General features: G+C 40.8%; 1 protein-coding gene across 1 annotated transcript in view; it reads right to left on the bottom strand.

The window, feature by feature from the left end:
- Positions 1-26,601, bottom strand: part of MED12 (mediator complex subunit 12) — a 4,088,267-nt gene that overhangs the window by 2,654,029 nt on the left and 1,407,637 nt on the right. Inside the window, exon 14 of the mRNA XM_044054827.1 lies at positions 19,013-19,093. Coding sequence (XP_043910762.1) covers positions 19,013-19,093 — 81 coding nt within the window. The remainder of the gene's footprint in view (positions 1-19,012; positions 19,094-26,601) is intronic.

Genomic DNA, 26,601 nt, shown 5'->3' with positions numbered 1-26,601 from the left:
TCCCAAGAGCTCCATATCCCATCGATTAAACATACCTGTCAGCTCTAAATGATATACAATAACAATGTAATACCAGGGAGTGTATATAAAAATTCTTAAACCCTTTGGTACTTGCTTTCCTGAGATGTATTCTCTGAGGAAACTATCTAAATATAAGTGACCAAAATTTTTGTAAAACACTTAAATTCATGAATACTGTCCGAGTAAGATTCTGCATCACTATTTTGTCTCTTAACAGTAAAGTTAATACCGGTATCTAGTCATGTAAGTCACCTGGTGCTTTATTTTGAAGTCAGAATTGTTCACTCTACCACTCTCTTCAAGAAATATAGCTCAAGTTACCAAATAATCCACTTAAGGTTTCTAAAGATGTTGCTAGTGTAGCTGCTGATGGATCAATGACTGACAACAATTTGACCAACAATGTTAGTTCTCCTACTAAAGCACTGGGTGCTGTAGCAAGAACTCCTTTGTTCTTTCTGTCAGGCCTCTGGAATATAACAGATAGTACAAAACAATTTATAACATTAATTCTAAATATTGGAATAATCTTTGGTCGGATACCAGGAGCACTAATAATATTAAAAAAAAAAACTTCAAAATTCACATATAAAAAGGTACATGTTTTAGGGACCTGCTTGAGATGCAGAATAATTAAAAAAAAAATCAAAAAAATGGTACCTATAAGTGCAGTGCTTGCAAGGAATGTCCCTACATAGGAAATAGTGATATGATTTATATTACAAGTCAGAACAAAGTGTAACAATATTATAATTGCAATAGTACAGGAGTTGTTGATATTTGTATATGCGATATATGTAGGTCATTCTACACAGTTTAGAACAGAAGAAGCCTTAAATGAATTTATGAACACAAATCATATACACCATAATGCTGAAACCAACTCATTAGCTGAACAGTCTAGAATATGGAAAAGTACCCAGTTTAAATTTTGTTAGAACAAGGACAAAAAAATCCAAAGGAGGCCAATGTTTTGTGTTAGAACAGATACAAAAAAATCCAATAGGGTAGCAACGGGAAGACCTCCTTGAATACAGTGAATTATACTGGCAACTGGCTTTACAAGCTAATAATCATTTCATTTAAACCAGGTTCTCTATCACTGCTGTGTTGAAAATTAGGTCCTCCAAATTTTGTTGGAATATGGACAATGATTTTATGTATTTATTATATATTTCTTATTTAAAATTACCATTAAGATTAAAGGATTAGTAAGTTTTTTAGGTGTTGACAATATATTTTAGTATAGTATTTTACTCACTGTATTGATTATATTCAGTGTATTTTATCTAGTTTTACTGTTTCTTTAAATGTAAAAGAATTGTATTTTACTAGTTGTTTAATAGGGTTGCATATAAATTTGCAATCAATGAGCTTTTTAAGCAGTTCTGATGAAGTCCTAGATGTGGCTGGATGAAAGCACTTAACTTGCACTGAATAAACTTACTTGTACGCATTTTACATATTACTGTGCTATCCGATTTGTATTAGATTACTGGATTTTCTTTGGGCAGTGCTTGTGGCTACATCTTCTACTGCAGAGGTTTACTAGCTATGCTAGCACCTTTTTCAGTGTTTTCCTGCTCTGAAATAGTTACGGAATGTGTGCCAAAGCCTCCTATTAAATGTGCATGCTCCTGTATATAATGCAACTTCTATCAAGTCTAGCTTAGTTATTATACCTTGGGAAATAACATCTACATTTTCTCAGCATTCCTACTACTGAATTTACATCTTCCAAATCAAATATTTTCTAAATTTAGTCAGAAATCTACCCTTGTATGTTTCTCAAGGTCCCCCAGATACATCCCGACTGCTACAAATCAGGTGCTAGTCCCCACCTGTAAGTAATATTCCCTTGTGAAACCTGATTTTTTTCCCCAAATTTTCTAAAGCTCCACAGTAACTATTTTTGATTTAATATACACACATGCCAACTTAATCCTCCTTACTTACCCCAATAGGCCCTTGATGCCACAAATATACAATTATCTATTTTCCTTTTCTATTACTACTGGAGTTCCCATCCACCCTGAACTCCTTCCTTTATCAAATTCACATGCTCACTTCTTTCCAAATATACCTCCTGTAGCATTGGTATTTTCACTCTACATTTTTTAAAATAATTCAATACATTCTCCTTTTTGTCTATATCTGTACAGCCATTTGTGCTCCAGGATAATATGGATAGTGTAGCCATTATAAGTTATTGTTCCCATGTATTATTCATGGCAGTTTTGTTGAATGTGTATTGCCAACTTTTGTTACATACACACTGTTTGGCACACTTTGGGGGCTGTAGTTGAGACCAAAGGGCAGTGCCCACAACTGTAAATGACTGGTTCCCAGCTGGAAGCGCAGATGATCCCTGGATGGCCTGACCATTTTGATATGGTAGTGCGCATCATGATCGATAGAGCACATCAAAATCGTCCCTCCCTAAAAATGGGAGAATGGACTCAAGTGTGACCATCCAGAACTTCATCTTCACCACATATTTGAGTCTGCTGAGGTCCAAAATAAGTCTCCAGTCCCCTGTCTTCTTTAGTACTAAAAAAAACCTTGAGTAAGTTACGGATCCTTGCTGGTTTGCTGGGACTAGCTGGATGACTTTTTTGCAATAGTTTCTGGACCTCTACGGATGCTACACCCCCGTAGACTGGGTGGAACGTCTGGTATTCCTTTTGTTGGTCTGGGGTAAGAGTGAAAAGGGATGGAATATCCTCTAGATATAACATTTTGTACCAGTCTTCTGAGATATTTAGCCAGGTGCCTAGGTACAAAGACAAACGTCCCCAGACTGCCTCCAGAGCAGGACAGTCGGGCCTCCTTTCAGGAGTGCTAATAGGGTTTCCCAAATAACTGATCCCCATCACCCTGGTTCTGCGGACCTCCTCTGTCACGTGGGCGTCATGTTCAACCATTGCCTCCCCCCTCTGCCCCTGGAGTAGCCTTCACCTTGTGAGTTCGGAAAGGCTCCTTGGGTCTTACGGAACCACATTTTCCCACCCCGCTGACCTTTTGGATAAGGTCTAGTATGGGGTAGAAAAATGGACTCCAACGGCAGACAGAGTCTTACCGTCTTGCTCACATCTGGTGAGGGTCTCTGACTTTTGTTCCAAATGAGGAACCATCAAAAGGGGCATTAACAAAGGATGACTTAAAAGGTTCCGCAAAAGAACATAAGCTCATCCAGGAATGTCTCCGCAGAGCAATTCCTGTACCTGCAGCCCTAATCGTTCCATCAGCTGCATAAGACACTAGACGCATAGACGCGTTCACAATGGAATTGAGGGTAGCAAGCTGAGATCACCTTGTCCGCCAGAGACTGCTACTGCACCTTGGAGAGCATCTCCAAGCTCCTTGGAGATCTTTTTGTAGACGTGTGAAGTGGGTCAGGTAGTTCAATGACCAAAATGTAGAAGTCATAGAACTAAACATGCACTTCCCGAATCTGTCCATTATCCTAGACTCTCTATTAGGAGGATGGACAAACGTAGAAGTCTCCAACATCTCCTTTTTAGTGGCTGCCACCACCAAAATGGCATCAACAGGTATGGGTTTAGATAAAAAGGCCTTGTCATGGGGTGCTGATATGTACTTGTTTGGCCTTCTAGAAAAAGGCTCCATAGAATCTGACGACTCCCACGCCCTTCAAGATAAAAGATCCATTAACTCAAAGGGCAGACACCCCCAAGAGGTGGAGGGTCGAGAACCGAAAGCCTTCAGGAGCACAGATTCGCTCTCGGTAGGGTTTTCGAGCTGCCAGTCCCCCTTCTGCTTAAGGATCTCAAGGATATACCTGAAGGAAATATCTTCAGATGGGGACCTTGGGGACCCTTCCGATTCCTCCAAATTAGTGTCCAATGTGATGGATTCCTGAGGGGAATCTAGATGTCTCCTCTCACATAACCTCTTCCGAGGAACCTCCACAGTGGGAATCTCTGGGGAGGTCTCGGAAGAGCAGCGTTCCCCCAAAAGGGGCGGCCTCAGGCTCTGGATCCCTACGCTTACGGTGCACCTGTGGTAGCAGAGAAGAGGCAGGCGCCTTTCGGGAGAAGGTGGCCATATCAGAGGTTGTGGAAGTCCAGAGGGACAAAGCCCTCCTCATGGCATCGAACTCCACACGGCTCCCATGCGAGGAAGCACCTGGGTCCAAAGACACCGAAGACTCCTCCTACACCAGACCCGCCAGCTCTGAGCCCATGGTAGGAGCCAAACTCATCCATGCCAGAAGCCCCAAGAGGAAGAGTCGGAACAGACGTACTGTTTCAACCCCCCCACCCCGAACTGACAGGACAGTGTCGGCTCCCAGATTCCGCCGCCGGAGCAGAGTATATCAGGGTGGTCAGTACCGACAGGTCAGAAGTGCGTGTCTGCACAGATGGTTCCACTGACAACTTAATGGCCTCTCTGGCTCCGTAGTCTCGATTTGAGTCGGAGGAGGAGCAACAGGAGCAGACTGTCAGTTTCGAAGCTGCTGGAGCAGAAACAGACAGAATTTTAGCAAGCTCCAGATCCTGTAAAAGTCTCTGCCCCACTCGGTCCACATCCAAATCCTAAAGGCCCGAGAGGAGATCACCGACGGAGCTGGTGACCCTAGTATCGGGGACCTCAATGTAGGAGATACCGGTTCCACGACTGGGGACTGGCTCCTATCAACAATCTGAACAGTCAGCTCCGATGACACTGGAACAGAGACCGTAGCCATTTTCGAAGTTTGACACCGAACAGCCCTTCAGAGCTGAACCAGATGAAGAGGCTTGAGAAGTGGTGTTTGGCTGACCAGGAGCCAAATCCAGGTTGGATTGATAGGCTGACTTGATTAACCCCCTCTCCACTAACTTGCGCTTCCTCTCGGCTAGCACCCTGGAACTAAAGCCATGACGAATAGCACAGACCTTTTGTAAATGTAACTCACCCAAACAGTACACGCATGTAGACTGCCCATCAGTAATGGGACATTTTCTGATTACATTTTGGGCACCTCTTAAAACCAGATTTAACCTTTTCTGACATGTTAAAGCACACAACCACAAAAACCAAAAATAAGCCTAACCGGCTAAAGTATATGAAGGCAGCTAACTAAGCTGTAATAGAAGTCCTACAGGCTAAGGATAATAAAAGGGCCAAAAAACTGCCAAAGCCTAACCGGCTAACAAAAAAAAAAATTGCACCAAAAACTGCAAAGCCTAACTAGGCTTGGGATAGAGCAACCAGAATAACAGGGTCTACTCCAACAAGAGAAAGAAATAAATCATCTGCTAACTATGAAAATCCGAAAAAAAACAGATTAACAGAAAACAGCACAAAATAGTATCTATCTAACTAACAAAGCAAATAAACGTTTGAAATATTTTTCTGAAAAAAAAATCACAAAAACTTTTCTCTCCAATGGCCAAGAGCTGTAGAGAACACCCTATCAGTTGCAGCGGCAAATTAGATCTAGGGAATGTAGTGATGCATTGTGGGATAGGGCTCTGGCCTTCTTGAGACCTCGAGCTTTGCTATTTGGCCGAGTTGGAGCCGATGGTCAGCTCCGAACCCATCAGTAAGAATGAAGGCGAGATTAAACAACTTCACATCTAAACATTTTCAGAACACTCCCAAAAACTATTTACTTAAAACAAACTAAACCATTTCATAACCCTCCAGATAGGATCGAATATCCTAAATCAACAGCTGCACCCATAGGTATTACCGAACCTAAAATTAAGGTTACTCATGCTAAAGCATATACTACAGCCTGTGCTCCTACTTACATCGATTGCTGTCTGTTCTTCTCTTATCCCTATTCCCCTTCCCAGATGTGATAACAGCTTGTATGCCTTCAGAAAATATTAACTTCTAGCCCTAAAACAATTAACTGGCTGCATTTAAATAAAACTAAATTACACATTGTTTAAATGCATTAAAGTATTAAGGTTTCCCAGGGAAGCAGCTACCTGTTATTCACCTCCAATAATTTCGAGCTTTTTTTCACGGAACTTCTTGCCCCTGTACCTTTTAACTCTGCATTTCACTCAGCAAAGAATGCTCAGAACTCCCAAGATTAACTGCTTGCACCTTCAAACAACTTGTCTCCAAGGAAACAGCAATGAGAGGGAAAAAAACAGCTAAATATACTGCAGATGCATGAAGCATTTGTCAATTTCACTTAGCATAGAAAAGAATGTACAACTACTTTCAGCTACAGACTTCTGGACTCCACTGAACATTCACTAATTGAGAAAAACTTATTGCACATGCAAGAAACTTAGCAGTTCTCATGACTTTCATAATTTTGTCTTATTTTCCAAGCCTACTTGCTTAAAAAATACTTCTATACAAAATAAGGCAAGGGCGTTAATCCAGACATTACCTTTGCAAAACTAAGATGAAGCATCTCAACTCTACATATAATATAATCTGTGCACTTTTACACCCAACCCCCATGCCAGCAGCCCAAGATCACAGCATATTAAATTTAGACTTGCTTTTGTCTAGTCTTTCTTCTCTTACATTATAAACATTATGCTTCTTACAATTAAAAAGTACTTGTTTACTTTAGCATCTACATACCATACAACAGCCCTGAAAAGACTCACCACCACATTTAAAATAACCCTAATGACATACTACATAAAACTTATTTACTGTGCAACACAGTTTATAGCATGAAATATTTTATACAAATATTAAGATGCTAAAAGGGAAAAAGTAACTAAGTAAAATAATTTTTGTTCTTAACGGTTGCTGCTGTTTGTCTTTCGGCTTTTTCCCAGTAAGGGGTCGCCACAGCAGAACTCCGGTCCGCTAATGATTGGCAGTAGATTTTTATGAAACGCCAAGGTGCCAGCTTGATGCCCAACCTTCAACGAAGGCACGCCCATTTACGAACGCATGTCTTTCGAATGCTACCCAACCGTGGGGAGGACGTGCAGACTCCACACAGAAGGCACTCCCAAGCCACGCCGATAATCGAACGGGAGAACCTCTTGCTGTGAGGTAACAACGCTACTGCAGTACCACCGCGGCATTAACAACCACCACCATCAAGAACAAAAATTATTTTAGTTACTTTTTCCCTTTTAGCATCTTTCTAAAGATTAAAAACAAAGTGGGGTGTATGTTAAACTTGTAACTGGACTATAAAGCAAAGTCAACAAAAAGTACAATCTCCTCAGTTATTTTTTTTTTCTTGCAAAGCCATAGTTCAGAAATGTGACTGATGCTTTACAATCTTGTATTTATTCACTAATGTGAATGTTGCTGGTCTTCTTACTGCTCATCTCCAACTTCCAACACTAGGCTCTGGTTCAAGTCCAAGGTAATCCTGACTCCTAGTCAACTCTTGTGCTTCTCTCTCTCAAGCACTCTCCTTGAAACAATCAAAGGTTTCACTGGCAACGTCTTTCTACTGGCTTTATTGTCAGAAGAATGAGAAGCAGAGTCGCTTTGTTTGATAACTCACTTTTTGTTGGATAAACTTTTCTATTTAGCTTGTTCAACAAAAAATGTCTTTGATCTGCTAGGAAAAATACTCTGAAGACAGCTTGATAAAGCAGCTTGACTCTCACACCAGCCTCTAACACCCCCCCCCCCAATTACTGGGATAAATTTGCTTTGCTTCCACCTGGTGTACTGTAAATACTCGTTCTCCACAAACACCCTGCTGTCTCCAATTTTAAATACTTTTCCATTCTACCACAGTTTTCTCAAGATCAACTCCCTCTGCTGGTATGACTGCATCATTACTAATACAGGTCACTGCTGCTTTCTCATGGCCAGGTTTGGAGTATACATTACGTGCACTTTCAGTTAACAAATCCTGTTGTGGAATACTAAACTAATTGCTTATTTGTGCTTTCATAAAATTAATACAGTCTGTTCCTTCCAGTTTCTCTGGTACAACAGAAAGTCTCTTTCTCTGTGCTCTGACTTTTAATGCTACCACTGTTTGAAACTGCTCTTCTTGATAAGTTTCATACTCAGCCAGCATTTTCTTCATTTCAATTTCTGATTTTTGAACTTTTATAAGTTCATCTGAATAGCTAGTTAAATCTTCTATTTTTCCAGCCTTTTGTTAATTTGAGTTAGTATACTCCTTCAGTGTGCAATTTATTTTAAACATCTCTGAATACATCTGATTTATTTTTTCCTCTAAATTACTGGAAGCCATCTCTTGTACCAAAGCTGAACAGCTGCAAGATTCTCTCCAGTCAATGGTTTCTCTTCATCTTATTTGATTTTATTTTAGGTTCCCTACATTTCTTCTTTGCTGGCATCCAGATGGAGTACTTACTAGCCAGTAACTGAATTTTACGGAAGTTTGCAGAATTACTAGCTCTTATTTCTCAGTTTCTCTTTTCACCTGGGAGAACTAATAGTAAGCTGCTGTTAAGTATGCAGCCATCTTGGAAGTCCAAAGCAGTCTTAGCTTTCAAGAGGGTGAGAGAAACTTGTTCCATAATAATTAAATGGGGTGGCTGGGCCAGTATCTGTGGAATAGCTACAACTGTGGGTAGTAAAATTTATACTAAATTTGTCAGCTAGGACCATTAGTTATTTCCTTTGGGTCAATGTATGCAGTCTTATTGTAGACTGGCTTCAGCATCTGCTAAATATTAATTCTTAACTGTCTGACAAGAAAGATTCACAGTTATTTTTGGTTTTAGATGCTATTCAAGTCCATACTCAGCTTTGATCTTTTTAACGTTCCCTTAAGCTTTTTACCAGTATGCCTAAGTGTAGTCTAAGAAGGCAGAATAAGGCAGAATGAGACCTCTTATGAACAATATATTTTATAGATTTCCCATATGGGTACTATATAAAATATAATGGGTGTATACGAGTAATCCAACACAAGGGGTTGCTTTCAAGACTTTCACTATATTTCATGACAGGGACTGCTTAGTCAATATAACTGCTTAAGTAGGAAGAAAAGCCAGACACACCAGCAGAAGCTTAAGAAATGGGATTCACTGGAGGATTACAGTGCAATTTGTTTAGGTCATCAATTGCAAGTTTGCTTTTCAGAAATCCCTAAACAAAGCAGTATGGGGAATTATCAACAGTCTTACAAGAAGAGGCAATTCATTTGTAGTCTGATTTAACAGGGCAGGATGGCACATGCAGAGATGTGCCAGAAGTCACTTGTGACGACTTGATCAAAGATAACTGGTGTCCGTAGTACGACGGTTAACTACCTGTGAAAGAGAATTAGCATTTATGTCAATGAAGTGTTGGGCATGCAGATCACTGTTACTGTCAGTCAGCCAGTTTATTGGTGGATAGTTGAAGCTCCCCAGCAGAAAGGTGCTAGGTTTGAGAAAATTAGTTAAGATGTTAAAACGGCTACTGTGCTCAGAAGGGGACACAAATGCTGTCTGCAGCTAGCTATGAAGTGGTAATTAGTCTTGTTTATGGTGATTTGGACTTCTATGAGTTCCAATGTGGTATACTCTAAAGAATCTGTCATGAGTGATGACATTCTTGACAAATACTGATACTCTCCTGTGACTGCCAGTAGACCTAAGTGAGCTCAGGCATATACTGTAGGACCTGCAGCTCTGTGCACTTCTTGGAAATTGTGTACCTCATATGAGCTTCAAAAGCCAGCTTCTTCCACTCAGCCAAATTACATTTTTAGTACTCAATCTTCTGGACTCCTTCTCCCAGATGCAAACAATCTCTTCAGAAAGACCATCACTGTGTATCAGGCAACGAATATTCAGTGATTCTAGTGTTAGGGTTATGAGGTTTTGGTTCACCTATGTTCCTGGGTCTAAAGTCAGTAGTGTGCAATGTTGCAGAATATGCCTTTCCTATGCCTCTGTCCTGAGTCAGCAGCTTGCAGAAACAAGAGTCTTTTTAGGCCTTCCGAACTAAAGAATATCACAGCTGCCAAGACCAGACCAAAGTGAAGCCACCAGTAGGATTCTAGCCTCAACTGTTCTTTTTTTCACTTACTTCCTTATTAACAACTGGAGGTGTACATTAGTCCCTGTGCCCAGTTTGTAGAAGGTATGCAATGTCCTGACCTTTGGGCTTGGAAACCCAGAGCAAAATATATGGACCTGGTGATATTTAGCCTTAAGCAGAGAAGTTCATCAGCGTAGATTCCACCCATGAAATTCTAACTTGAATGCTTACTGGTCCATTTTCCACATGTAACTTCTGACATTTCAAGTGCTTAGTTTAACTGCAAGCTAATTTTTAAATAAGACAAAGGCCCCCTGCTGATGTAAACCCAACTACACTGCTTGCGACTGAAGAGGTCACTATGCCATAAGGGCTCTTCCAATTTTCTAAAATACTGAATATCTGAAGATTGAACACCTGAGGCAGGAGGCATCACCAGTATGAATATCATTACCTTCTTGCATTTGAGGAAGGCCTTTTAAGTTTGGAGCCCAATGGGGCAGCATCTCTGTAGTTAAAGTAGTCCAGTGTTCACAGGAAGAGAGACTACAGTTCTACAAAAAGCAAAGGCACTTATACTGGGAATCTTTTGGTGGACTACGCCTTCTTTGAGCATACCTGTTAGACAATTTTTCCAGGGAAACAAGAATTCAAGAAATAGATAAGCTACACAATCTAAATTTAAACTTAATAAATACTAGCCATCTAACTCAAAATTAATAAACATCTAAATATGGTTTCCACTTAGGTAATTATTATTCTGGAAGTAATCTGAAAGACTGTCAAACAGATGGAGCTGCAACTTATCACTTTCTGCAGCAAAAAAGAAAAGTGGGACAGGCTGTTCTTTTTAACCATATTTTGGTCAATGTCCTAGGCAGGGGTAAGAGTCCAGTCCCATGCTGGGACCTCAAAGCCCTAAGCAAGATTAGTAGGTGGACATCTGCCTTTAAACAATTCCCAAAAATGAAGAAATTATACTACAGCAGCAACTATGATAAACACCCAACATTTAAAAAGTCTGTGCACATGGGCAATAACTCTTGTTATGTTTTCTTATGCCAAACATTGCTTCCCTTTCTTGGGCAGGAAATTCCAGCTATCCAAAATGCCCCAATACTTACTTGTTCGAATAAGCATCAATAAGGTATGGCCCTCTTTCACATAGTCACCAAAAGGAAAGTATAATGAACTCCAAACAGCTCTGCATTTTAGCCACATCAACTGGTGTCAGATGTAGGCAGTGCAAGTCTTCCTTAACCTGATAAATCCGCATTATCTTTGCTGTTGTGTTTGGAACTTTCTAAAGTTTATGCTGTGTGCACCTATGGCACTTTACTGGCAGATGAGTAATGTTGCTATGCATTACATGTCTAAACCACTGCAACCTGCTCTTTTTTAATTCTAGATCTACAGTAAGCAGACTGCATATTGCTTGTGTCATGGCTTATTTGGTAGCCTTACTTCATTCAGATGCCTTTTTTTTTTTACAAACATATTTGCTAAAAGATATGGTTGCTGTACCTATGTAACCTGAGATGCCAGTTTCATTATCTATCCTGTTTGGCCTTAAGTGAGAACTAGGTCTGTTCTAACCTCTCATTAACACTAAATGAATTTTCTGCATGTCAGTTGTCATGACTAATTTTAGATGAATTGATTTTCCTACAATGTATTTAACCTTACCCAAGTTTCTGTGCTGTTACTGTTGAATAGCATGATATTACCAGTACAGTCTTGATCATTAGATAGAAATCCATTCCAGACTACATGCCAGGTTAAGTCGCCCAAGAGCTTTTCAAAAATCCAGTCTATTGTTAGACACAATAGCACTAGTTAGAGTAAAATTTTTTTTAAAGCAATTCCTGCCCTCACTGCCTGCTAACCATCACCCCCTTTCCAACCAAAGACTCACTCACTCCCACATCTTTAGGTTCCATCAAGGCAGCCATAGCTTCAAGTGTTTCTCTTTTAGTCCCACTTCCTTCAGCACATAGTTCTGTCCTGCAGAGCCAGATCATGGTCAAATGAGGCCCTAGGCAAGGTAATGGAACAGCTCCCCCCCCAGCCATTCCAGTATTTCATTACTTGTCTGTCTCTCCCACAATTACCATAAACACTGTTCAAACCAGTCAGTGTGCGTACTATATTTTATCTTAACTTCTACAATGATTACAGATATTTGTATTTAAACTTTTATTTCAAATTTTACAGCACAAACACTGATAAGCTTAGCACGAGCAACAGTAAACTTCACTGCCCATGAAACTCACATTCATTGAAACAGCAGTGAAGCCCAAACTCTCAAAGTGGCAGATTAAATGTATGTTTGGGCTGTTTTCAAACCAAAAGTCTCCCTATACACGTTTTAGGACCAAGCATAAATGCTAATGTTCTCTGACTCACCTTGCTGATTATATTAAATTATATACCTTGTTTAATACAGGAGCACCAGTTAAAAGTGTGTTTTAAATTTGTAGTTTAAGATTTTTCCAGCAAGCAGTGAAACAAAAATAAACTAATAATGACAGAAAACCCATTTCAGAACATTTCAACCATATAAAAGGCCACTCAAACTGCTGTCATTATACTCCACCAGAATCAGTCAAAATGTACTCTCTGCAGAACTAAGTTATATGAATTCCACATTAAAAGGAACCATAACTAATGAAAAGGTTGCTATTGGCAAACAGATTTGCATTTCACTGCTTCCTCTACAAATTCAGTGCCCGTCACCCTCAAAAAATAAATTGCCTCTTTTACGTATTAAAAAAAATGTGCTTGTGATATATGCAAACCAAGAGGTTCATAGTTACTGGGCATCTCATCCAGAGAAGAATACACTCAGAAGTGCATCACCCCCCACATTAGCGTCAGCAATCAATTTACGTGATGTGGGAGGAGAACCCAAGCATTCTGTACCAAACACAAACTATGAAACTCTGACTCTCAAAGTCAGGCTACAATTCTGAGTGATAAATAAATAAAACCACCACAATCAACTGCCAGGACTCCTTTAAGTACTTAACTGCCAATAATTAAGGATCAGCTTTTGACTCTGAAAAAATCACTTAACTAGACAGTTCCAAAAACTGGGGCATCACACAAACATAGGATGGAGAAATGGCAACATACTGTATATCGTAGCTCCATTTGCAACATCTCCCCATTGCTATGGATTAAGATCTACTTAGGTGGAAGTTCTGTCCATCTGCCTCATAAGTATATATGCCTGAATCTGTATAACCTTCACTTGCAGCACAGTTACTGGATTGATATCAGTTAGCTTAGCTGGCTGCTCTGTCTCCTACCTACGTAAACATCCCACATTTTTTTTCTTTCATGTTAGGACAAAGTCCTAACGCTGAGGTTTCTGGGGCTTGCTTTTCTTAACAGAAGTCTCCCGCCAGGTTCTAAAGTCCTGCTGTGTTTATGGACAGCTAACACTTGCATTTGTTTTATTTATGGAACATTATTATTTTTACAGCAAAGCCAGGGTTCCCCCTCATCCAACACAGACCTCAGACAGCTGCCTAGGTCACCTAGTGCTGGATCCAGCTCTGCCATCATGGAAGGTGGGATATGCAATGGATGCAAGCAATGTACAGTCCCTCACCTTAATTATACCAGCAAGCAATCCCACTCACCAAGCTCAAAGTATGGTAACTAGCTCTCCTAATATCTAAGGAAGAAATCACAACATCCATAAGTATTTGCTGGGTGCGCTGAACTCAGAAGCCCCCTCTCCCTCTGCTTGGCTCCTCCAGTACGAGGGGGCCTCTAACCATAACCTGATTACCTCTAACCATAACCTGATTACCTGGGTCACAGTCAGGAATTCATCCCTCTTGCCACAGAGCCAAGCAAGAGTAAACCATCATTGGCATACTTCAATACTGACCACAAGTGGATTTGATGCTTGTTAATACATAGACTCTGCTATGAGCATCAGGATAAATATTCAGTATGCTATTTATCAACTTATTGGTAGTCTGTTATGAAGTGCACTGTATAATGACCTATCAACATTGTCAAAAGCAACTGAAAAGTCAATAAAAACATGGCTTAGATGACTTTCAATCTGTTTTGGGGGAGGCTTGGGACGTTCTGCATCACTTATGTTCTCATTTACTTGGGCAGAGAAGTCCCATGAAAGTTTACTAGCTGTTAAAAGAAGGCTAATAATGCTCCTAAAGGTCTGCCATGCTAATCTATCCTCCTTTTACTGAAATGCTTTAAGTGAATTTTTCCAGTTGTTGGTATGGTTTCAGATCCCCATATGTGTTTGCCAAAATTATTTCTGATGAATTCTAAGTATATGCAGAGACAAAAGTACTCAGAGTTAATAAACATGGTGTTTTTGTATTAACTCATTACTTCCAAATAACGCCTCCAGGTGCATCTGCAGTTAACTCCTACTGACACCTCTAGGTGTCAAATACTGCTTGTTCATATTTACATCAATAATTCCAAAACCGTACTATGTACACTGTTTTAAAATATTTCATCTTACAGCTTACACAAAGGCAAACAACTGCATTAATATTTGACCTCAGCCTAATGTAGATAAATAGATATTAACCATTATCTTATATTAATTTATATACAGTGGATATAAAAATGTTGATATAATAAAAATAAAATGTAATGATGATATAAAACCTGTTAAAATACCAGGTTTTTGTGATATAAAAATGAGACCACAAAAAATCATTTTAAAACTTTTCCCACCTTTAATGTGACCTATAATCTGTACAATTCAATTGAAAAACAAATCTGTTAGGGGAAAAAATAAAAAAATGTACAATAAGCTGGATGCATAAGTGTGCACACACAAACTAATACTTTGTTGAAGCACCTTTTGATTTAATTACAACATTCAGTCTTCTTGGGTAGGAGTCTGTCAGCATGGCACATCTTGACTTGGCAATATTTGCCCACTGTTCCTTGCAAAAGTGCTTCAAATCTGTAAGACTGTAAGGGCATCTCTTGTGCACAAGCCCTCTTCAGGTCACACCACAGATTTTCTATTGGATTTAGGTCTGACCTCTGGCTGGGCCATTCCAAAACTTTAATTTTCTTCTGGTGAAGCCATTCTTTTGTTGATTTGGATGTATGCTTGGGGTCACTGTCATGTTGAAAGGTGAAATTCCTCTTCATCTTCAGCTTTCTAGCAGACACCTGAAGGTTTTGGGGGGAAACAAAAGTGACTGGTATTTGGAACTGTTCATAATTCCTTCAACCTTGACTAAAGTCCCAGTTCCAGCTGAAGAAAAGCAACCCCAAAGCATGATACTGCCAACCCACCATGCTTCACCATGGGGGTGTGTTCTTTAGGTGATGCAAAGTGTTGTTTTTGCGCCAAACGTACCTTTTGTAATTGTGGCCAAAAAGTTCTACCTTGGTCTCATCAGACCATAACACATTTTCCCACATGCCTTTGGGAGACTATGCGTTGAGTTGCAAATTTTAGCCTGGCCTGGATGTTTGTGTGTGTAAGAAATGGCTTCTGTTTTGCAACCATACCCCCATAGCCCAGAAATATGGAAGATTGTTGCCACATGTAGTACACAACCAGTATTTGCCAGAAATTCCTGCAGTTCCTTCAGTGTTGCTGTAGGCCTCTTGGCAGCCTTCTGACCAGTTTTGTCTTGTCTTTTCATCAGTTTTGGAGGGACTTCCAGTGCTTTGCAATGTCACTGTTGTCCCATATTTTCTCTACTTTTTGATGAATGTCTTCACTGTGTTCCACAGTATATCCAATGCTGTGGAAATTTTTCTGTACCCTTCTCCTGACATACCTTTCAACAATGAGATCCCTTGATGCTTTGTAAGCTCTCTGAGAACCATGGCGTTTGCTGCAGCAGGCAACTGAGTAAATGTCAGAAAAAATTGAAGACAGCTGAACTTTATTTGGGGTTAATCACAGTCTCTAACTGTTGGCAGGTGTGTACCCAAGACCACCGAATGCTCATCAAAAGGTGCTTCAACAAAGTATTAGTTTAAGGGTGTGCACATTTATGCAACCAACTTATTGTACATTTATTTTTTATATTTTTTCCCTAACAGATTTTTCAACTGAATTGTACAGGTTATAGGTAACATTAAAGGTGGGAAAAGTTTTGATATGATTTATTGTGGTCATTTTTTTATATCACAAAAACCTGACATTTTAGCAGGAGTGTGTAAACTTTTTACATCAACCATAGATATAATTTTCACATTTTTCTAAATATCTCAATAACAAAGTAGAACTCCTTAGCTTCACATGAAAGCTCTCAGCTAGATGAATAAATTGCTAACAGTATGTGTGTAACCTGAAAGTTTGCGAGATATGCCAAGTTGTTTACAAAATATTACAAATATAATAGTTACTGTTTACTCTGACTTATAAAACTTGGTTTAAGTCCTAAAACCTAAAGAATACTACCACTGTAAAAACAGTTTATGCTGAAGAGTTTTCCATTTATACTTCTTGACTAACCTCTGTGGTTTCAGAAATACGAACGTTGGTTGGAAATGCAAGGACATAATTTGATTCTGTCAAAAGGCTTAGGCTCCACCCATTGGAAGTTACAGTGCAAACCTCCTCAGCTCCATTTGAGTGAATGAGTTATGTGCTTCCAAATTTCTGAATTTGGTTGTTGTTAGCCCAAATTATGCAATTCTGTTGCCAAATGCTTTTAGAACTCTGGCTAGAAGATAATTAGCTCCATTTACTTTGTAGCTTTTCAGCTGATTTATAGTGACCTTAAATTTTGTTTGACTGTTATGTTTCAGCTGATTACACTGGGTCCTTTTTAAAGCAGTTTCTCAAGAAAATCACTACATAAAGTGTCAGTGGTGCATGGTTCAGGTGGTCTGCAGTGTGTACAGGCCACCATTCCAGATTTTCTTCAGTGGTCTTTTGAATGGAATCATTTTAAAACTATGGGCGTTGACTTGTGTAATGTTTCTATTACATGCACATAAAGTATTATACAATTTGTGCACATTATGTTTTTGAGCAGCTTCATACTTTTTTTGTATTTCTTTTCTAGTAACTATTTTTTTGTCCTCTTTCAGGTTGTTCTGATTTTCTGACCTATTTAAAAGGTTGCACATGGCTTGTAAGTTAGCTTTGCTTCCTTCTTGTCTACTAGGTCTACGGTATGCTTCATTAATCCACATTGGGTTGTCTCATTTTCATTGCTTTATTAGTAGTACCTTTGAAATAGCCGTGGTGGTGCAGCGGTAGCAGTCGCCTCATAGCAAGAGGTTCTCCTGTTTGATTCTCTGCTGGAGCACCTTCTGTGTGGAGTCTGCATATCCTACCCACTGTTGAGTGGCATTCGAAAGACGTGCGTGAATGGGCATGACTTCGTTGAAAGTTGGGCGTCGAGCTGGCACCTCTGCACCATGAAAATCTACTGCCAATCATTAGTGGACTGGAGTTCTGCTGTGGCGACCCCTAACCGGGAAAAGCCGAAGGACCAACATTAATAGCACCTTTGAAATTGCTCCAATTAATTTTAATGTTATGACTGTCCATGGCTTAAACCATTTTTTTTAATTTTCTTACACAAAGCTAGATTTGTTTTTCCCTGATAGTGCTGATATATCCAAATATTTACATTGCAGACTTTATAAATGGTCTTTTGAGAAGTAGCTGGAATTTGGCTCAAAGAAGAGAATGATCCAAGTTAATGGACTGGCAAAAACATTAACATCCAACGATGAGGTGTTGTAATGCCTGGATAATCAGAAAAAGATTCTGCATGTTCTTGTCCTTGTTACTGGACACCCAGGTATTGCTGAAGTAATTTAGTTTGATATAGGTGAAAAAGAAAAAGTCCATTATCGTATATACTACATAACCAAATGAACCAAGGAACGTTTCACAGAAAACAAAAGATGGTTTCACAGAATTCATACCTGGTACTAGTCTAAGCAACAGAATCTCCATCTAATATAACCAAGTCTTTTTTTTTTCATGACATGATTGAGTACAGCTTGCAAATCTTCATAAAAATAACTTCCGCGTCAACAAGAGAAAGTTCAGTGAGTGCATAAACAATAATTTTTCATATTTTGCTGACAGACCAAAAATGGTAACCTGTTCTGTGCTAAGAGTTGCACATTTGCAGTGTCATTGTTTCCCTAAAAAAATTCTTCTTAAACTATTTACCACCAGAACTATAAAGTTTGTAGTCTGCATCCTGATTTGATACATTTACAGTTGTTTCTCAAAACTGATGTAATTTAATTTCTTGCCGGCAGGACAACTTTTTGGTTGTAAAATACATTCACTGGTAATTCAAGTTTTCTAGGCTGAGCTCCAGGTTCCAATACTCTATATAGCAAATTTAAAGCTTTGCTTAACTTTGAGAGTTTCTCTCCTCTAGCACGTCTGAAAGTGCATAGCTTGTTTTGACTACATATGAGCTTTATCATTCAAGTTGCTCAAATCCATTGGTTTCAATAGCCAAGTCACTGCTTGAGGGCATAGTCTTGGGCTCTGGCATTTCTCCTGCAACTATCCATTACGTCCATTACGTGCAACACTGTTGTACTGCTTATGGGTATAGGCTATGAGAAGGTGGCAGTTGCTCTACTTTTCTAACAATGAATATAAAAAGTAAGCACTACTTTTCTAATTGCATGAGTAAACTATTAGAAAAAATGCTTGTGCATAATCATAAACCATGAACCAGAACACATCCATTCGGCACAATTACAGTCTAGTTAAAATACTGAAAATGGTTAGCAGTATTTTAAAACAAAATTGCAATATGATCAGCTGACTTCACACTTAAGGGCTTAAGTGACTTTTAATATCTGACATGGATGTTGCACACAGCTATCCGTTGTAACATTCAGTCCATCATATTTGTATTTCAGAATGTAATCCAGTCCTTCCCACCCAAAAAATGAAATAAAATTGTCCCTTACTCTTCCTCCTGGCAAATAACTACAGGGTACTTAAAAATCAGCACTGACACACCTGCAAACAGACAAGCAAGTACATGTTAAACACTGACAAACTTATAAAGAAGTATAATTCACTTTGACCTGCAAGAAGCAGGCACATCCTCCTGTAGAAACTCACAGAAAAATCATTCTTCTCAATCTCATCAAACAGCACCCCACTGGTAGGATCAACTTCCAAAGATTCAGAAAGTCCAGCGTCCTGGGAAAGAAATGGAAAAAAAAGAAGTCAGAAAGATCACTACATTTAATTAAGATTCAAGAAACACAAAACCCTTCAAATAAAGCAACTAAAGAAGCTAAAGCAAAACACTCAACCTGTAGTTTTGCCCTTTAATGTTTCCGTTGTGAAGCATCTTCTATTTGCTTGTTTCACCAACACTAATTTATCATTAAAAAAGCTTTGTGCAATCGCCACATAGGACAGGGCTGCACACAGTGCTGCTGGTAATGCAGATGCAAGGAAGTGATCTGTATCCACAAAACATCTGGTTCTCCCTCAGCTAAATTTCAAGGTCATTCCAAAGAGGCCAACAGGGATACCAACCACAACCACTCAGAGCATGCCAAACTGCAGCTACAACACTCCAACACAAACCAATCTCCAGAGCTCGACCACTGGCATTTAAGAGAACATTGCAACTGCACATCAGTCTGCTCATACTATGTACCAATGAAAAGCACTCTAGAGCTAGCTCAAACGCTTGTCACTCATATTCCTCCGCAAAAGGAAAAAAAAAATGTGTGGTCTTATGTTTAAAGACAATAACATGAAACATTCAATGAACTGCTCTACCTTCCTAGAAACTAAAGAGTCTTCACTACAACACTTAAATTACTCTAATGAATGTTTAAATCCTCCACATTCATGAAACAAACATTGCTTTCATCCAGGCAGACACTTAAATCAAGAATCACATGCAAAACGTCTAGCGGAATGAAGTCTACATGTATATTAAGCTTTGCAGGTTAAAGGTATAACTCTGTAATAGGCAATGTTTAAAGAGCATGACAAGGAGACATGATTAGTAGTGTGGCAACTGCAAACAACCAGTAAAAACTGAAAAAAGCCAGGGTAGCAAACATGCAACTGATAATGGATAGACAGACACCAGCTGCATTTCATTAACTAAACTACCATGCAGTTTAAACATAATAAAAGCAGGCTGATTTGATGCAACACTGTTAAAGCACCAACATTAAGTTTCTCAGAAGAAGGGGGAAAAAGGGTACTACATTTACAGTTGTTTGATACAATGTGCACACAGATACAACTTCAGCGCAAAACAATGCCACTTTAAGCAGATACAAAATGTTGCATAAAATGCAATGGTACAAAAGAGAGCAGGACACTGCAGCAGTATGAAAACTGCAGAGCACAAGGCCAAGATAAGGACGCATGTCAAAACCACTGACCAGGCCAAAGGACATGTGGGCACTCCTATGTTTCAATACCACATTCAAGCATGTTATTAACTCATTTGAAAAGAGTAATAAGTTGTGGCAGCAGTACTGCTGTCCAATGCAGCATACCTTGGTCTAGTCAAGGTATTTGACACCATCTTGCATGCTACACAGGTAATAAACTTAAAACTCCTATGTGGCAAGATGACTAGTCAATTGGCTAAAATGCAGAACCCACATATAAAAGGCTGGTGTTGCATCAGTGTATGCAAAGTAACCAGAGACAAGTCATAGGGTATAGTGCTGGGACCTCTTTCATTTGGTATTTACTTTTCCAATCTTTAGACCAACAAGCAAAACCCTTGGCCAAGTAAATCTGCAAATGACTGCAAACTGAGCGTCATTGCAGAGTCCTCCTATGTCCAAACTCTGCAGCAAGAACTTACACACCTAGTGAAAATGGGCTTACATTCAATGCTAAAAAATGCATTAGGTCACATCTGGTAGAAAACCCGACTCTCAAAACATACGGTACAGTTAATACACCACTTGAAGATGAGATGATTCCCCTTCTTTTGGATCACCATGTAACAATAATGGATTGGAAATCCTGCTTAATGCAGCTAACTGCCGAACGAATAGCATCCAGATCTAAAGAGGTCATTGTCCTGTTACACTCAGTACAGACTACACCAATTTTGGGATGTACCTCACTACACATACTAAACATAACAAAGACCCCTTAAGTTCTCAATTAAGATAATTGGCTTAAAAATCTACTAAGGAAAAAGTACAGTTTTGTACCTACCATAAATGTAGATGTCCGATAGGTATGCATCTGCAGTCATCATATATGGGTTGTCCTGCCTCAGGCAGCCCTTCGGTCGGCCAGATTCCAAAGTCTGGGACAGCGTCGACTGAAGTCACCCTCTCCCCGACGTCAGAGCGCCTGGGGTATAAAAGCGTCAGCCGACGCCATCTTCCTCAGTGTTTCTTGCCCCAGATGCCAAGTGCCCTCAAAGGAAGGCTAAATTTGGAGAAATGCAATAAATTCCAAACATGCACAGAAATATATATATATATATATATATATATATATATATATATATATAAAAACAAATACACCATAATAGATAACCCCAACTAGCTATGACAGGGGAAAGTACCCAATAAATACCCAAGAGAGGAAGGAGGGAGGGTAAACCTGACTGCAGATGCATACCTATCAGACATCAACATTTATGGTAGGTACAAAACTGTACTATGTCCTTCAAGGATGCATCTGCAGTCATCACATATGGGTAGAATACCATAGCCAATCTGGGGGTGGAGGATGGTGTAGCTAAAATGCCCTGCAGGACTGCCGTAGCAAAGCCTGCTCTGGATCTGGAATATAAAGGTAAATTGTAATGCTTGGAAAATGTATGCATGGAGCTCCATGTAGCAGCTTCTAAAATGTCCTTGGTAGCCACCCCTCTTAAGAAGGCTGTGGAGGTGGCTGTGGCTCTGGTGGAATGAGGTCTAATGTTAGCTGGCACAGTTTTTCCATGAAAGGAATAACAAAAACGTACGCAATTCCCTATCCATTTTGAAATTGTCTGTTTGGAAATTACTTTTCCTTGTGCACCAGCAGCATATGCCACAAACAGCTGGTCAGTTTTTCTGTAGCTTTTAGTTCTGTCCAAGTAGTAGCGCAACTGTCTGTGTATGTCCAGGGTGTGCATTAGTTTCTCCCCTTTGTTTTGTGGATTTGGAAAGAAGGTAGGCAGGTCAATAGCTTGGTTTAATGAGACCCTGGATACCACCTTTGGCATAAATTAAGGATTGGTTCTCAATGAGACTCTGTCCTGATGAAAAATAAGAAATGGCTGTACTGCCATGAGGGCCTGTAACTCAGATACTCTTCTTGCTGAGGTTATGGCCAGAAGGAAGGCGGTCTTCCAAGACAGGTGTAGTTCTGCAGATGCTGCTGGTTCAAAGGGAGGCAGAGTTAGTTTTTCCAACACGAAGTTAAGGTCCCAAGTAGGCACTGGAGGTTTCCTTGGAGGATTGATGTTTTTAATTCCTCTTAGAAACTGTCTTAGGAGAGGATGAGAAAAGACAGGTGGGTCAGTATTGTACTCTGCTGAAATTGCTGAAGCATGAATTTTATTGGAAGAGTAAGACAAGCCATTATGGAGCATTTCTGCCAAGTATTCCAGGATATGTGCCATGTTCATCACTGTTGCATCTAGGCCCTTTGTGGTGCTCCAAGTGTGAAATCTTTTCCATTTTGCTGAATATGCCTTTCTTGTGGAAGGCCTGCGAGCTTCCATGATGATATCCTTCACTCTCTTGGATAGCTTATCCTGAGGAGGAGTCAAGGTATTTTCCAGGCTGTTAGTTGCAAGGTTTTCAGGTTGGAATGCAGAGTTTTGTAATTGTGCTGTGTCAGGAGAAGTGGCCATTGAGGAAGAGGCCATGGTTTTGTGCATGACATGCTCTTTAACAGTGGGTACCAGCGCTGTCTTGGCCAGTCTGGAGCTATCAGAATCACTTTTGGCTGCTCTGTCCTGATCTTCAGTAAGACCTTGGTCATTAATGGAAGAGGTGGAAATGCATACACTGTTAGAGTTCTCCAGCTGAAAGATAGGGCGTCCACTTACCATGATTCTGGGTGGTATGTCCTTGAGCAGAATTTCTTCAGTTGATGATTCTGGGGGGGGAGGCAAAAAGATCTATGTCTGGCCTTCCCCATGATTGTGTTATCTGTAGGAAGATGTCTGGGTGCAGCATCCATTCATGTGCATCCATGATATTTCTGCTTAAGCTGTCCGCCAGTATATTGTCTTTTCCTGGCACAAACTGGGATTGCAGCTCTATATTGAGTTTCAAGGAAAGTTGCCATAGATTCACTGCCAGTCTGCAAAGAGGGTAGGAATGGGTGCCTCCTTGCTTGTTTATGTACCACATAACTGTGGTGTTGTCTGTCCTTATTAGCAGGTGGCCTTGATGCAGAAAGAGTTTGAAGGCCTCGATTGCATGCATCACTGCCAGCATTTCCTTTTGGTTTATGTGCATGCGTAGCTCCTTTTGTGACCATAGTCCTTGAATACATCTGCCCTCCATGTGTGCTCCCCAACCGTGGTCTGAAGCGTCCGTTGTAATGGTTTGGCTGGCTATTGGTTTGCTGAAGGGCAGACCCCTGTTTGACTGGCTTGCTTGAGCCCACCACAGATATTCCTTTTGGAGGCATGGAATGAGTGGGATCAAAGTTTCTAAGCTGTGACTGTGCTGAGTCCATAAACTCCTTAGGTGCCATTGTAGTTTCCTCATATGCAGCCTTGCTTGTGGAATCAGAAGAATGCAAGATGCCATGTAACCCAGGGCCTGCAGGATTTTCCTTGCAGTCAGCTGAGTTTGTCTTGTCAGATTCTTGAAGTAATCCGGTAGTTGTCTTTGTTTTTCTTTTATGAGAAAAGCCATTTGGGTGGTTGTGTCTAGATCCGCACACAGAAAAGTTATTCTTTGGGATGGAACCAGTCTTGATTTGTGAATGTTGACTGTATATCCCAAGGCCTGCAGTAGGCGGATGGCATAATTCAAGTCCTTTACCAAAGTTTGTTGGCTGTCCGCTTGTATAAGGCAGTCGTCCAGATATGGGTATATTTGAATCCCCTGAAGTCTGCAGTGTGCAATTACTGATGCCAGGCATTTCGTGAATACTCTGGGCGCAGTAGATAAGCCAAAGGGCAATGCTGAGAATTGAAAATGCTCTGAACCTGCAAGAAATCTGAGGTGTCTTCTGCAACTTTGTCTGATAGGGACATGCAGGTATGCCTCTCCTTGAGGTCTAGAGTCACCAGCCAAGACCCCTTGCCCAGCATGGGAAGGAGTTGCTGTAGAGTCAGCATTTTGAATTTTGGCACAATGAGATAAGTATTCAGTGCGGACAAGTCGAGAATAGGCCTCCACTGATTTTCTTTTCTTGGAACAAGGAATAGTCTGGAGCAAAATCCTTGGCCTTGTTCTGAAAGAGGAACCTTTTCTATAGCTTTCATTTGCATTAAGTTGGAGATTTGTTTCAAAGCCTCTGCCCTTTGATTTGGTGGCAGGTCTGGCATGCCTTTTCTTTTTGGCAATGTGTGAAAATGGAACCTGTATCCTTTGTCTATTATTTGCAGTGTCCATTTGTCTCTTGTAATACTGTGCCAATTTTCTGAGAATAAGGAAAGCTTTCCGCCCAAAGGTGCTTCTAACTGAGCCCTGGTTGGCGGAGTCAAAGCAAAGTCATTGAGTCTGTCCTTGTGCAGCAGTTGTAGGTCCTGCACTACCTATCTGGTTGGGAAGCTGCCATGGACGTCCGCAGTAGGAGCCTCTAGCTTGCCCTCTACCTCTGGCACGCCTGTTCTTGCCTCTCTGAAATCTTTCTGTGTCCGGAAAGGACCAATTCTTGGTAGGCCAATTTCTGCTGAATCTTGGTGGTTGGACTTGTAGAAAATCTTTGACTGTTTGTACAGATTTTGCCTTTTCCTCAAATTTCTTTAAGACCTCCTGAGCAGTGGAGCCAAATAACTTTTGCTTTTCCAGTGGAGCATCCAGAAGCTTAGCTTTAACATGGTCTGGCAGAGATTGTTCCTTCAGCCAAGCATGCCTACGTATGACTGCACCTGTCATAGCTGACCTACATGAAGCTTCCAATGCATAACCACACTGTAAGAAATGGTTGCTAACCTCTGGGAGTTATGTACCAGATCCTGAAGTGATTTGCGATCTAGGGGTTCAGGTGAAAACAGTTTCTTATGCAATTCATCTAACAAATACTCTTGGTACTGTATCATATGGAATTGACAATTTAATGCCCTCATAGAAAGAGTAGCAGAAGTATAAACTTTTTTACCCCATCTCTCTAAAGCCCTGGACTCCCTTTCAGAGGGGAGTGGATTCTTAGTAGTGGAAGCTGCAAACCCTTTAGGGCCCTGGGAAATAGTTTCTGGATCAGCAGAGTGGGCCTTGTAAAGAAAAAGATGCGAGTCCAGGACCCTGTAGTACCTATCGGGTTTGGCAGGGGCCGGAGGAAGAGTGTCAGGGGTTATGCTAGACTCAGAGTACACGTCATCAATGACAGTCAAAACAGGAGGAATAGCCAAAGGTCTATGCTGAGGTAAATGCAGAAAAGTTCTTAATCTTTTCCTGGAATCAGAGAATTCCTGACCCTGCCATTTGAAATGCTCTCTCAGTGTGAAGGGTCTCCCCGAAGGATAGTTCTTCAGGAGGGGAGGCCAAAGGGATTGATTCCTCTGCATCAGAATCCTCGTAGGCCGAAAAAGCCTCCTCCTGGCAGTCCGAGAGAGCAGAGCCATCAGAGGCCTCCTCTGAGGAGTGGGGATCAGAGGGCTCAACCGTGGGCCTTTTGTCTAGAGGGGGTTGAGAGCCCCTGTCCGGATGGGGTTGAGAGCCCCTAATTAAGGAGATAAGGTCCTCTGCTAAAGTTAGAATCTGTGAACTGGTAGAGGGTCCCTGAGGAATAACCCTGGGAGGCATAGCTTTAGTATGTTTAGCAGCTTTAGCCCTAGTGAAAGCCTTTATGGACATGGATGCAGGAGGCCTAGCTGCACCACGTGCTGGTGTAGTTTTGTCTAGAGGAATAGTGTCGGAAGTTTCCAAGACACCAGTTTCTGAAGGAAATTCAATAACCGACTCAGGAGGGGCCTCCGGGGCCGAGGTTGTCGGTTGAGCGGTTTCGGGGGTCAGAAGTACCAATGACTCGGTTTCAGCCGAGACAGAGACACTCGCGGTAGGCCTGGCCGTGGTTTCAGCCGAAACCGCGGCCCGCGTGTGTCGGTCCTTGTCCTTCCGTTTCTTTGTTAAATGTGAAGTCGGAGTCGCCGACAGCATATTGTATGAAAAACTAGCCCCAAAAAATTCCTCAGCAAACTCCGCCCGACGTCTAAGAGTGCGTCGGTTGAAGGAAGCACAGGCTGAACAGGCCGAGACGTCGTGGTCTGGGCCTAGGCAGGGGAGGCAGTAAGAGTGGAAATCCTTATGAGGTATTTGTTTCCCACAAGTTAAGCAATTATTAACTTTATCTGACATCGGCTGAGGCAAGAAAGAGTCCCCAACGGGGTACTTAGCTTTTGAAGTCTTCGGTAGCTGAATTACAGGAGCTGGCCGACCGGCACTTGCGAACTGCTTCTGCTTCGGGGACCACACGGCAAGAAAGACTGGGGAAGATGGCGTCGGCTGATGCTTTTATACCCCAGGCGCTCTGACGTCGGGGAGAGGGCGACTTCAGCCGACGCCGGACCCAGACTTTGGAATCCGGCC

Source organism: Protopterus annectens, chromosome 13.part0 (assembly GCF_019279795.1).
Source record: "Protopterus annectens isolate FY-2018-M chromosome 13.part0, PAN1.0, whole genome shotgun sequence".
Taxonomy (NCBI): domain Eukaryota; kingdom Metazoa; phylum Chordata; order Ceratodontiformes; family Protopteridae; genus Protopterus; species Protopterus annectens.
Note: the sequence above shows the minus strand (reverse complement) of the source record. Positions and strands in the feature narration are given on the sequence as shown.